The sequence below is a fragment of the Silurus aristotelis genome (assembly GCF_946808225.1).
Source record: "Silurus aristotelis genome assembly, chromosome: 2".
In the NCBI taxonomy this organism is placed as follows: Eukaryota; Metazoa; Chordata; class Actinopteri; order Siluriformes; family Siluridae; genus Silurus; species Silurus aristotelis.
Genome location: NC_139575.1, coordinates 6,650,135 through 6,664,503, shown reverse-complemented (window position 1 = coordinate 6,664,503; position 14,369 = coordinate 6,650,135). Strand labels below are relative to the sequence as shown.

Below are 14,369 nucleotides of genomic sequence, written 5' to 3'. Positions count from 1 at the left end.
TCTGATCTTTGTCTGCTTCAACTAATCATTTTCTTTTCCTGCCAGGTGAACTGCAAAAGCTCCTATATCACAGCAGCAAGGAGTCAAAACTATAGACAGATGTTGGCACCTTTGCAATACACCTTGCATACAGTATAACATAATCTCTGCATACACCTTGTCTAGTGAATTATAAGGCGATTTAAGAGTCAGGCACAGGAAAAGAGTGACTCTAGTGAGTGCCTGTTGAGAACTGATAACTATTATCAGCGCGCTGTAAATGACATGCATTCATTCAGGGTTGTTTTCTTATACCAAGCAACACAAGGGTCATTTAGCCAACCGACCTAAGAATCGCATTTCAGTAGACTCGCATCCAGGAAATCTGAACAGTGTTTAAACGGTGACAGCCATGATGTCTATAGACATGGCAAAAAAAACACTTTCCCTAAGTAATCTCACGGTTGCCATAGAAACTTCAAACATGTCATCAAGACCAACATTGAATTCCATTAGAAGAAAGTTGCCTAAACGAGGCGGACGCATATTTGGACAGCATTTGTGTTCCCTAGATAATGACTGCATTACAGGCAGCTAATCTAGAAAGTATTCATTCAAAAGCACAACCTTTCTCAATTCAGAATTCAAGAAATTCAGTGCAACGTTGCCTACTCATACAGAGAAACAGTTTTTTGATAATATTTAATATATGTTTAGACACAAATATACACAAAATGTTAGACCACAATGCTAATTTACATTGTTACCCATGCTAGACCTAGCTGCTAGCTTGTTATTCAAATGAAAGGCTTCTTCTCCCTGCCAAAAATGAGCAAAACAAGACAGACCAAATCCAATTAAATAAGAAAACGTGACTGACGTGGTTTCTACAGGATGTAAGACGTTTTATTAAATAATGTTTTATATGTTCTAAATCATTACTGATAAGCTAATTAGAGCTAAGTCAGCAATCCTGTTTTTGCTAGTGAAGTTAGCATCCTAGATTGGAGATTTGACTAGCCTGTTGCTGTTAAACATGTTACAAATGATTCACACAACATAAACTGCAAATACACTACACTTCTAAATTACCATGAACCCAAATTGTTTGCATTCAAATCTTTCGTTTGAATCTGGACAAAGAAACTTTATAATAGGATTAAATCGAGTGCTCTCATTATCATGGCAGCATGCAAAAACACTTGCTGGTACACATTATAACCAAAACGGCATTACTTCTCCTTCTGGCTTGTTTACCATCACTCTATATTTCCACACTTTGTCTGCAGGAGCTCCTGAAAATACATTTCAGCAATGTAATGTATATCTAAGTTCAATTTTAGTAAGCAAAGATCCTTCCTATAAATTCTTTCCTCTATATATATATATATATATATATATATATATATATATATATATATATATATATATATATATATATATATATAGTGAGGAAAATAAGTATTTGAACACCCTGCTATTTTGCAAGTTCCCCCACTTAGAAATCATGGAGGGGTCTGAAATTGTCATCGTAGGTGCATGTCCACTGTGAGAGACATAATCTAAAAAAAAAAGAAATCACAATATATGATTTTTAAACTATTTATTTGTATGATACAGCTGCAAATAAGTATTTGAATACTTGTCTATCAGCTAGAATTCTGCCCCTCAAAGACCTGTTAGTCTGCCTTTAAAATGTTTACCTCCACTACATTTATTATCCTAAATTAGATTTACCTGTTTGAGGTCGTTAGCTGCATAAAGACACCTGTCCACCCCATACAATCAGTAAGAATCCAACTACTAACATGGCCAAGACCAAAGAGCTGTCCAAAGACACTAGAGACAAAATTGTACACCTCCACAAGGCTGGAAAGGGCTACGGGGAAATTGCCAAGCAGCTTGGAGAAAAAAGGTCCACTGTTGGAGCAATTATTAGAAAATGGAAGAAGCTAAACATGACTGTCAAGCTCCCTCGGACTGGGGCTCCATGCAAGATCTCACCTCGTGGGGTCTCAATGATCCTAAGGAAGGTGAGAAATCAGCCCAGAACTACATGGGAGGAGCTGATCAATGACCTGAAAAGAGCTGGGACCACCGTTTCCAAGGTTACGGTTGGTAATACACTAAGACGTCATTGTTTGAAATCATGCATGGCACGGAAGGTTCCCCTGCTTAAACCAGCACATGTCCAGGCACGTCTTAAGTTTGCCAATGACAATTTGGATGATCCAGAGGAGTCATGGGAGAAAGTCATGTGGTCAGATAAGACCAAAATATAACTTTTGGGTCATAATTCCACTAAACGTGTTTGGAGGAAGAAGAATGATGAGTACCATCCCAAGAACACCATCCCTACTGTGAAGCATGGGGGTGGTAGCATCATGCTTTGGGGTGTTTTTCTGCACATGGGACAGGGCGACTGCACTGTATTAAGGAGAGGATGACCGGGGCCATGTATTGCGAGATTTTGGGGGACAACCTCCTTCCCTCAGTTAGAGCATTGAAGATGGGTCGAGGCTGGGTCTTCCAATATGACAATGACCCGAAGCACACAGCCAGGATAACCAAGGAGTGGCTCTGTAAGAAGCATATCAACGTTCTGGCGTGTCCTAGCCAGTCTCCAGACCTAAACCCAATAGAGAATCTTTGGAGGGAGCTCAAACTCCGTGTTTCTCAGCGACAGGCCAGAAACCTGACTGAGCTAGAAAAGATCTGTGTGGAGGAGTGGGCCAAAATCCCTTCTGCAGTGTGTGCAACCCTGGTGAAAAACTACAGGAAACGGTTGACCTCTGTAATTGCAAACAAAGGCTACTGTACCAAATATTAACATTGACTTTCTCAGGTGTTCAAATACTTATTTGCAGCTGTATCATACAAATAAATAGTTAAAAAATCATATATTGTGATTTCTGGAATTTCAGACCCCTCCATGATTTCTAAGTGGGAGAACTTGCAAAATAGCAGGGTGTTCAAATACTTATTTTCCTCACTGTATATATATATATATATATATATATATATATATATATATATATATATATATATATATATATATATATATATATATATATATTAGGTTCTGAGACGTCATTTCAAAGCAGAAAAATACACACATAGCCCGTTGTGTCAGGGATCTTAAACTAAAGCAGGTTAAGTGTGTGAATCTCTGTGTGTCTCTGGGGGAAAACTTACTTCTAGGGTGTATGCTCTGCTGGAGCGGGAGCTTCGGAGCGCACTGCTGGCTATCTAGGACTCTAAAATGCACAACTATGGATTACACACATGAGTGAACACACACACACACACACACACACACACACACACACACATTCATAGTGAAAGTAATTTATTTAGTAATTTATAAATAATAATAAAAATAACCAGATACCAAAGGCATCTCTTTGTGTATATTTTAAGGTTAAGAAAATTATTGACAATTCCCATTTGACTGACCCAGAAGTGTGTTCATGATTTGTGTGTGTGTGTGTGTGTGTGTGTATGTGTGTGTGAGATGTGTGTGTACGCGTACAGTCAAGCCTTATCACTTACATCTGCGGATGCCATTATCAATCTGCCATGCATTCAGACCTTCATTAGCCATGAGCTGCATACTGAGTTGAATACACTAACACACACACACACACACACACACACACACACACACACACACACACACACACACACACACACACACAATCACACAGATGCATGCAAGGCCTAGAGACCTGGAGAGATAGAGAATAAAGAGAGAGGGGGAAGAGAGTGAGAGCGAGAGATAGAGAGTGAGAATTTGGAGTTAAGGGGGTTCTGCTCCTCTTTTCTATCTCTTTTGACATTACACTCACACACACACACACACACACACACACACACACACACACACACACACACACACACACGCACACATGCACGCACACTGCATATTGGCCCAAAGCCAATCCATATCTTATGAAGCAACAGTGCCACCTAAAGGTAAAAAAATCCCTCCTGCCTTCATTCTTTCCCTTCCCTTCATCCCTCCATCCATTCTTCCTCTTCACCCAAGCTTCCCATCAATCTCCTTTCCATAACATGAGATTATTTGTGCTACATAACAAGCATCTCATTCTAATGAGGCTTCAAAGAAACGGGATTAGATATGTTATTTGAGACTTATTAACAGCTAATCCACTTTGGACCGGATACGGTTCTACCTTAATGGCTTAGGTTAGTTTTTTGTGAATATTCATGAAGCTTTCCCTGGACGGGTGTTCGTGCAATGGTTTGCTTTTTTGTGCCATGCAAGTAAGTAGGAGTTTAGTGAAGGTACGGGCAAATAGAAAACGGTACACAGCTACTGAAAGGTAGTTCCAAAAAAAAAAAAAAAGAAAGAAAGAAAAAAAAACATTACTGCAACAGGTTGTTCTTATAATGATTGTTTAGAAGAAATCATTTTTGTTCAGAACAATAATGAATAATAATGGATCGTTTTTTTCACTGGGTTTTCAGATAAACACATGTTTTTGGGTGGTCAAATGACAAAGGAGTAGACAGGCTAGAAAAAAATGTTTCTTTTACAAATTTCGGAGAGCAGCATAATGTTCGCACTTCAGCATCCACACATATGCTTTAACAGTTTCCTTCAACTCACAGCAGCTAACCCATTATTAATGCCTTAAATTGGACATGTATAAATTAAGGGGAAAAGAAGGAAAAAAACAAACAAACACATGAGAAAGAAGTTGACAAAATGCAGAATAACACTTTCTGAATCGAATCAAACACACAATCGCATACATGTTGCTTTTTGGTACAAAGAAAAAATAAAATAAAATCAGTACACCTTTTGGTGAAACGTTTGGATTTTTCTTTTCTATTCGTATAAGACGCATGCATATCTGTTGAGTTCTAGCAACTAGGTTAGGATCGGCACTTTAGTAGTGAATAGAGCGGCTATATGGACTACTTATAGACCAGTAAAAGTGTTCTTTTACCTGTCTGTTGTGTAAGGTCCCTCCTTTTGTCTTGAAGCCTCCTTGGGAGCTGCACTCCGAGGTACTGAAGTGATCCGAGCTAGTGGACGAACGTTTGGAGAGTGTATCACATCCTCCAACGAAAGTGTTGTCGAGGGGCAGCTCCTGAACGACGTGGTGCTTTTTCACCGAAACTGGAGTGTCAGCCTTGACGTGGAAAGCCGACTGAGGCGAAGCCGACTTGTAGTGCCGGGCTAAATCAGGGCTATTGGGCTTGAAGGTCGTGGTCGGGGTTGTGTTCCAGTCAAAACGTCCTATTCCCGGCTCCTCAAGCTCAGCTGGGATGCTGATGGTACCATTAATGGGTTCGTGAGCTGGATCATCCGGTTTGTTCTCCTCGATGCTAACGAAGTTAAGCAGAGAGCTTTTGGGTGACTTCCTTTTCTTGCGCTTCTTCTTCTTGTTCTGCTTGTTCTCCTGATTGGGGGACATCCACTCGGCACCTTGTTTCTTCCTTTGGGCCGCTTTAAACTGTGAAACGTGGCGGCAACGGACCAGAACAGTGATGAAGATCACCACGATAACCACCATAGTGCCTGTAATGATGGCGATGATGGTTTTCAGATTGTCCACGTTCTGATATGTTTCGCTACTGTCACCGATGTTCCTGTCCAGAGGCGTCTCCATGGTGCGACGGATGAGGTCGTAGATAAAAGACGAATTTCCCACAGTGTCATTAATATAAAGGAAAACAAGAACCAGCGTGTGAAGGGACTTCGGATAGCCAAGGTCGCTAATGTTGACCACCAGACGATGGAGGCCGATATCCGCAACTGTGGGTTTCTCCTCGAGAGTAATGTTTCCTGTAACAGGATCGATTCTGAAAAGTCCTCTGCCGTTACCACTGATGATGGTGTATTTTAATTCGGCGTTCATCCCTGTATCTCCGTCCACAGCAAAAACCTCAGCAACCACAGATCCCGGAATGGCAGAAAGTGGTACCAGTTTAAAGGAAGTGTTAGACGGAGGGGAAATAACAACAGGTGTGTTGTCATTGACATCGATAACGTTGATGGTCACTTTGGCGACCGACGAGCACGGAGGACGACCGCCATCGACGGCTTTTACGTCGAAGGTATAAGAACTTTGCTGCTCTCTGTCGAAGGAAACGTTTGATTTTATAACTCCGGAGAAGGGGTCGAGGATAAAGTTTTCATTGTCGTTTAGGATAGAGAGAGACACCTCTGCGTTCTCACCTGCATCTGCATCCGTGACCGTGATCACTCCTACGGTACTGTACTTGGGCAGGTTTTCCGAAACAAAGAACTGAAAATGATTGTGCGTAAATTTGGGGCTGTTGTCGTTTTCATCCAGAATGGTAACTATAACAGCCGCCTGGCTCTGCAGTGCCCGAGTGCCGTTATCTCTTGCTGTGACGGTGAAAAGGAACCTATCTTGATCTTCTCGGTCGAACACCCTTGAGGCCGTCAGCACCCCGGTTTTGCGGTCCAAATCGAAGAAGGAGGCATTAGGTCCAAGCTGGTAGACAATTTCCGCGTTTCTCCCACTGTCTTCATCGGTGGCACTAATGGTTGTGAGGAAAAGGTCACGCTGGTTATTTTCCATGACTGACAGCTCAATAACAGGCTGGCTAAAAATGGGTGGATTGTCGTTCTCATCCTCGAGCTTTACTTTAACCAATGCGGTCTGGTTCAAACTGGGTTTTCCGGAGTCCGAAGCCACAATTTTGAAGATGTACTCTTTGGTCCCCTCGTAATCCAACAGAGCTGAGGTTTCCAGCAAATATTGGTTGTCGTAGACTGCTTTGAGGTGAAAGGGCACATCCTTTTCAATAAAGCAGATCACCTTGCCATTGACATCGGTGTCCTTATCCGAGACGGTGATAAGAGCTATTTTAGTGTTAATGGGGTCTTTTTCAGACAGCATTACTGTTCCATTAGTAGGACTGATAATGTATCTCAGGTCTATATTCGGAGCATTATCGTTCACATCAGTCACATTGATCGTTACGGTTGCTCTTGCTGGACTGGAGCTTCCATCACTAGCTAAAACTGACAGCTTATGAATTGCAGTCTCTTCTCTATCGAGTGACCGCTGTACCGTGATCAGGCCAGTCGTACCGTTAAGAGCAAAGAGTCTCCGTGTAGACGGAGACACCTGGGTACCAAACATGTATTTTATTTCTGCATTGGACCCCACATCTGCATCTGTAGCTTGCAGCTGGACAACAGAAGTGCCGACTGGAGAGCTTTCAGGAATGTGAACTTCGATCTGACTTTCTTTAAAAACCGGACGATTGTCATTGACGTCAGTCACCGTCACCTGAAGAATAGCCGTGCTGGACTTCTGCGGATTCCCACCGTCTTCTACCTTGATTTTCATGACATAGGTGTCTTTTTGCTCTCGGTCCAGATTCTGTTGCACGATCAGCTGTGGCCATTTCTCTCCTTCCTGCGTCTCAACGATATCCAAGCCGAAAGTGCTCTGTCCATTCACGAGTTCGTATTTGTGGACGCTGTTGGGTCCCGTGTCAGGATCGGTGGCGGATGGGATAGCGAAGCGGCTGTTGATCAGAGTGTTTTCAGGAATGGAAATGTTGATCACTGGCGAAGGGAACATCGGCGCATTGTCGTTGGTGTCCTTCACGACTATCTTAATTTTGATTAATCGGAAGTAGTCGTTCGGCAGGATGACCACTTCGATTTCAAACGAGCACTCGCCGTCCTCGAACGACGGCCCAGGACAGAGTTTCTCGCGGTCGATACGGTTCGAGGTGGTAAAAATCTCTCCCGTGTTGCTCATTACTCTCAGTAATGGGTTGTCCCCGGCTTTCGAGACCAGACGGTAAACCAGATTGTTGCTGGCAGCGTTCATATGGGAGATGTTCAAATCCTTTGGTATATTTCCAATAAGTACGTTCTCTTGCAGCTCCTCGCGGATCGAGTAAATTAGCTCTTGGGCGATGGCTGGATCCAGCCACAGGCAAGCAACAAAGGTTGCCAGAAGGTAAAAATCCTTTAAATCCATGTCAGCACTTCGAATGTCTTTCCTCTGTCTAAATTCAAACAGTTATCCTCGGTGCATTGTGGTCAGACCCGTGTGTTCAGGAAAACCATGTCTTTCTCGATAAGGAGCAGTCGAGCATGATCCTAAAAATAAACAATTACAATACAGGGCTGAGAAATCAACTCGATTCTAGGAAGCCACATCAACTGATCTGCTGTATTTACATTGTACTGCATATAATGCACTGCATGTTTAGAGTAAATTATTGAACACTTCATTGGCAAGGAGACTTTCCAAGAAAAAGGGGGAAAAAGGGAGCACAGGAAATGACTCTCTCTCTCTTTCTCTCTCTCTTTCTCTGAGAATGAATTCCTCCTAATCAGCAAATTGCATGAATTTCTCTATCAGTAAAGCAACATCCACTCTGTTATCATGGAAGATCTGCTTCACAATCTTGGACACCAATACAATTCATCTCGGCTTCGTCTTTCAAGGACCTCTCGCAGAATTTTGCAGCAAACGTCTGGAAACATGCGAGGATTATGAGATGCATTGCTTTATTCGCATGCATTATTAAAACAAACAAATGCAACAAAGAAAGGAAAGAGAGGGGAAAACTAACAAACAACAATAACAACAACAAAATGCAAAGCATCAATGTAATGCAAAAACACGCAATGGTGCAAACGCGTGGAGATCAAAAGTCATGCCTTACCCCCGGTCTATGGGTGCGCGCTTGCTTGCTTGCTTGCTTGCTTCCTCGCTCGCTCGCGCGTGTGTGTGTCTCTGTGTGTGTATGTGTGTGTGCGTGTGTGTTAGTGACTCTTGAGGTCGTGCATAGGGAGCGAAAAAATCCTCTTGGTTCGCATGAGCTCCGATATCAAAGCCCTCCAGTGCTGGTTAGGAGCAGCAGGTCCGGAAACTGGTTAAAAAAAAATAAGAAAAAAAAGAATGCACAAAAAAATTGGGGGAAAAAAAATTTAAGAAAAAAATCCGTGCATCATATGATCAAAGCTGAAGCTGGAGAACCGCTGGTTTTTAGAAGCACCTGTTTTGCACAGACGCGCAAACGCATCCTGTATTCTTTTTTATTTATCCCAGAGTCAAGTTCAACGATGCATACAGTGCATTAGCTCCGAGATTTCTAATGGTCTTTATTAAAGATGAGAATCATTTCTAATATTAAGAAGAAAACCATTTAAAAAAAAAAGAAAAAGCAAGCTAATCCAGCATTGGCGTCCACCGGCAGCGCGCGCGCTTGTGCGCATCGGTGAGTGCGGTGAGACGCGGTTCCTCTGCGCCTCCTCTCCTGCACAGGACTGGCATTTCTGCCTCTAAACTTGGAGTTATGCTCGATCCGACGCGTGCTTTCAGACCCAAGCCACGCCTCGTGCGAGCGCATTGGCGCACGGACGCACGCGCAGCGCCACTCCGCGCGAGGATTGGCTCGAATCCGTGTCAGGAAACGGAGCCCGAGTCGGAGACGGTGATGCTGCAAAGGACGCGGCGCTGGAACTCGTAGAGCGCGCGCTTCATTCATTAGACCTTCATTACACCCCTCTTGTGCACCAAATACAAACATTTGTGCATAAATGCAAAATAAAATATGTGTATAAATGATATGCATCAATTATAAAAAGACACATTTTTGGATCCGGTGCAATCAATAAACCAACCCTAGGCTCGTGCTTAAATATCTCCCAGGATACATTAAACCTAAAACATATTTTATTTAAATACGGAGTAGTGTGTGTGTGTGTGTGTGTGTGTGTGCGTGCGTAAGCGCGCGCTCTCACTTTTGCTTGTTGCTCTAATCTAGTGCGTGTATGGATGAGGATTCACCGGTCAACAGCGTCCCCTACAGGAGAACATGTCCTGCCTTTTACGCCTCAGTACTCCCTCGGTAGCCCATACACATGCACGTGGTGGAGTTGATACCAAAGCGCATGCTTTATCTTCACTAAATGTGTGAGCAGGATCTGCTGAGATGCAACACTTGAATGTGCAAAAAAAAGTCCAAATGTCTGTGATTTTTGTTCCTGTTTTTTTTTTTTTTTTTTTTCCTTTGTGTGTCGGTGTTCATGCATGTGGCGAGGTTTCAACCAAGATTTATCTTGGACCAAATGTGTCAGTAGGATCAGCTGAGATGCAACAATTCATTGTCCAGAGTAAAGTCCTGGACTATTTTCTCGCACACATATGAAATGGAGTCTTGTGCCTTCTCCTGGAATCTGAATTTCAGCTTTAGAAACCAGATGCCTTGTTTAGAAATAGTTGTAGAATTCGGAGAGAAGAAATAAGAATTTATTTCCATAATATTTTCCATAATACAGTGCTGCTGGAGAGCAGAGGGTTAAGGGCCTTGCTCAAGGGCCCAAGCCGATACTCGGGCTTGAACTCCTGACCTTGAAAAACAGTTTTATGATTGAACCCTGTGGATCTCTACTGATAATTTGCTCTTTATTGTGCCTTATGTCATATTTAGTGGACACTACAATCAATAGAACACCTTTGGCAACATACAGATCACATGGTGTTATTTACTAGACACCATTAGGACCATTCCAATATGTTGTATGGTTAGTTTGGTTAATGATGCACACGGAAATACGGCATTATGGAAACCATTCGGTAATGGTTTTAATGATGAACTGCTCCTGGGTTAGAATTTTATTGGACACTCTTGAAATGTATGTAGTTTCTATTGTTTTGTTCATTTCCTGCTTCTTGCATGTGGTGATACCAAGATTTATCTTCGATTAAATGTGTGACCAGAATCAGCTGAATTTGCTAAATAAAATTTTTCTGCAATTTGGATTTCATCGTTATAAACCTGATGCCTTGATTAAAATGTGTGTAGTGGAATTCAGCATTATGTTGGATAAAGAGTTGGACAAGTGTATGGGAAATGGTTTGAGTTATTACTTTTTTTAGGAGAAGCTACAGGGCAGTAGTTGCCCTGCTGGAAATAATCTCAAAATGGTTTCAAAGGTTATCTTATGCATGTAAGGCTGATAAGATATGTTTCTGGGTGCACAAACAAACTGCAGCCCAGCATTTAGCAGGGTCTGGTTTAGGGATTGAAGTTATTTGGATGGAAAGTGTTGTGATGTAACCCTGTGGATCTCCACCAGTATTTATTTTCCCTATTTTGGGTCTTTTGTTAAACAGTATCTAGTGGACAATAGGGTCGATAAAACATATTTGGCAACTCAAATTTCTGGTGGTGGTATCTACTGAAGACCAATAGGGGGACATTCCATTATGTTTTTTTGGGTTGGACAAAAGATTGAATTGGAGATTGGAGGACACTCTGAGCAGCTGGGGACGGTTTGGGTGGTTCCATGAAATTCTGGAGTAAGAACAGGAGCTTTTAGCATGGATTTGGACTGTAGTTAATGTCAACAGTCTGCTACATTGACTCAGGACTACAGTTTGCTTCTGATCACCATCACTGCACCTCAACATCGTTTATCTGTAATAAATGGACATTCATTGAAACCCAGATGAGGATGGGTTCCCTCTTGAGTCTGGTTCCTCTCAAGGTTTCTTCCTTATGCCATCTCGGGGAGTTTTTTCTTCACCACAGTCGCCACCGTCTCGCTCATCAGGGACACACTTACTCATAAAGAACATATTTATTCTTTATCACCACATTATCTGTGTAAGGTGCTTTGAGACAATGTTCATTGTTAAAAGCGCAATACTGTACAAATAAAAATAAGTTGAATATTGAATATAATGATGTAGACAAAGTTACAGTGTAAAGGTAACCATTTGGTAATGGTTTTAATGGTTACTGCTCCTTTGTTATAATGGTATTTGTAGTGGAAACTATTGGAATTTCTGTGATTGTATCTTTCTTCAAGCATGGTGATTATTCGATTATATATTCTACATATGGTGAGAACATTGTGCTGTTTGCATTTTATAAATGCTAATGAAATTACAAATATTTCTTACTGTATATTCAGCCAGTGAGAGTTTGCTAGCAGTTTAATACGGCAAAAAATATTTGACTCACATTTCAGTTTTGCATCTAATCCAGTCTGAGTTTAGAAAATACTTGTACGCCAATTTCTCGTTCATTATCATACCCGATGTAGTTAATGCCGCATGTGCTTTCGGATAATCCACCTGACTGCAGTGTGGAACATTAGGATGAAAGCTACCACTGTTTTTCTATATATTATTTTATATATTCTACAAGTACTAGATTTGTATAAAGTGCTGTGCTTCCTTTGCCTTGATAAAAGGCATTTTGCAAAATGGTTAGCATTAGCCAAAACTTTCTTTCGGCTTTACACATTAGGGGTCACCACAGTGGATCATCCGTATTGACGATTCGCATGTTCGATTTGGCACATGTTTTTACGCTGGATGTCCTTCCTAATGCAACCCTCCTCATTTATCCGGGCTTGGGACCGGCACTAAGAGTGCACTGGCTTGGCTGGGGTCGGTTCCCTGACCGGGGATCGAACCCGTGCCGCAGCAGTGAGAGCGCCGCATCCTAACCACTAGACCACCAGGGAACCTGCCATTATTTAACAAAGTTTGTTTTCTTTGCTAATGGCCTTTAAGACTAGCATTGATTCCAGATTCTGACATAAATTATCTGAAAAAATTACATAAATATACTGAAAAAAACACATCAGAAGCTGCACTTTTGCTTCACACCCTCACTGAACTTTGTGTGGGTTTTTTCTGGGTTGTTGCAGGGTTTTTTTTCAAAGTACAGGTATCAGTCTGATAAAATATGTTCCTGTGTGTGCAAACAAACTACAGGGCATCAGTTAACAAAGTCTGGTTTAGTGATTGAAGTGCTTGAGATATAATCATTTCTCCTGATCTGATTCTAATGGCTCGATAACGCTGTCTGATAAGTGAGAACATCTGCCACTTTCGGATGTGGGACTGAAATGTCTTTGATAACAATTTTTTTTTTTTTTTAAGTCAAACCACAGTGTTATGTTACAGTCTCCTCCCTAACATTTAGTGTGTTGCCTAAAACTCTTGTGCAGTCACTAGCAGGGAAATAAAAAGTCAGCCTTTTGACACGTTTACTATATAATGTATATGTGATGTGTATGAATGATTTTGGATGAAATAGATTTTTATTCCTATAACAGCCCCTCTAAGTACTTTATTTCTTTTAAACTATAGCAATTTGTCTTTATCTATTCATGACTTTTGCATTTTTAGTTATGGTTAATGGCATATAATTGATGACTTCTATTCCAGCCATTAGGGCTGCACAGGCCAGTGCACTCTTAGTGCCGGTCCCAAGCCCGGATAAATGGGGAGAATTGCGTTAGGAAGGGCATCCAGCGTAAAACGTGCCAAATCAAATATGCGGATCACGAAAGAGAATTTCATACAGGATCGGTCGAGGCCCGGGTTACCAACGACCGCCACAGGTAGCGTTAGCCAACTGGTGGAAATTGGGCTACTGTTGGCCGAAGGAGGAGAAGGAGAGGAGGAAGACGTCTACAGAGACAACAGGAAATGGAGAAGTGTAGGAAAGTGGAGGTTTGGGTTGGTACATTAAATGTTGGTACTATGACTGGTAAAGGGAGAGAGGTAGCTTATATGATGGAGAGGAGAAAGGTACATATGTTGTGTGTTCAGGAGACCAAGTGGAAAGGTAGTAAGTCTAGGAACATTGGAGGTGGGTTTAAACTGTTCTATCATGGTGTGGATGGAAAGAGAAATGGTGTAGTGTAAGAGTTTAGTTGGCGGGGGACAGTGTAGCTAGACAGCATCAGATGGTGGGGTGTAGGATGGTTTTGGAGATAAGGAAGACGAGGAAGAAAGTAAAGACTGAAAGAAGAATAAGATGGTGGAAACTGAAGGAGGAAGAGTGTAGTGTGAGGTTCAGGGAAGAGGTTAGACAGGGGCTCGGTGGTGGTGAAGAGGTGCTGGATGATTGGGTAACTACTGCAGGAGTGATAAGGGAGGCAGCTAGAAAGGTACTTGGTGTGACATCTGGAAATAGAAAGGAAGATAAAGAGACATGGTGGAATGAGGAAGTGCAGGAAAGCATAAGGAGAAAGAGGTTGGTGAAACAAAATTGGTATCGACAAAGTGATGAGAAAAGTAGTCAGGAGTACAAGGAGATTCGGCAGCAGTTGAAGAGGGATGTGGCAAACGCCAAGGAAAAGGCATATGAGGAGCTGTATGAGAAAAGGATTCATACCGATTGGCCAGACAGAGGGACCGAGCTGGGAAGGATGTGCTGCAAGTTAGAGCAGTAAATGATGGAGATGGAAATGTGTTGACTAGTGAGGAGAGTGTGTTGAGAAGATGGAGGGAGTGGATAGGATTAGTAATGAGGAAGTGAGAGCAGCAATTAAGAGGATGAAGAGTGGATAGTCGGTTGGACCAGATGACATACCAGTAGAAGCATGG

General features: G+C 42.0%; 1 protein-coding gene across 1 annotated transcript in view; it reads right to left on the bottom strand.

Annotated features, from left to right (window-relative positions):
* pcdh9 (protocadherin 9) overlaps nt 1-9,323 on the bottom strand; it is a 271,137-nt gene extending 261,814 nt beyond the window's left edge. Inside the window, exons 1-2 of the mRNA XM_083565892.1 lie at nt 8,677-9,323; nt 4,956-8,104 (exon numbers count right to left, since the gene is read on the bottom strand). Of these exons, the coding sequence (XP_083422018.1) occupies nt 4,956-7,982 (3,027 nt within the window). The 5' untranslated portion in view covers nt 7,983-8,104; nt 8,677-9,323. The remainder of the gene's footprint in view (nt 1-4,955; nt 8,105-8,676) is intronic.
* Between the last annotated feature and the right edge of the window lie 5,046 nt (nt 9,324-14,369).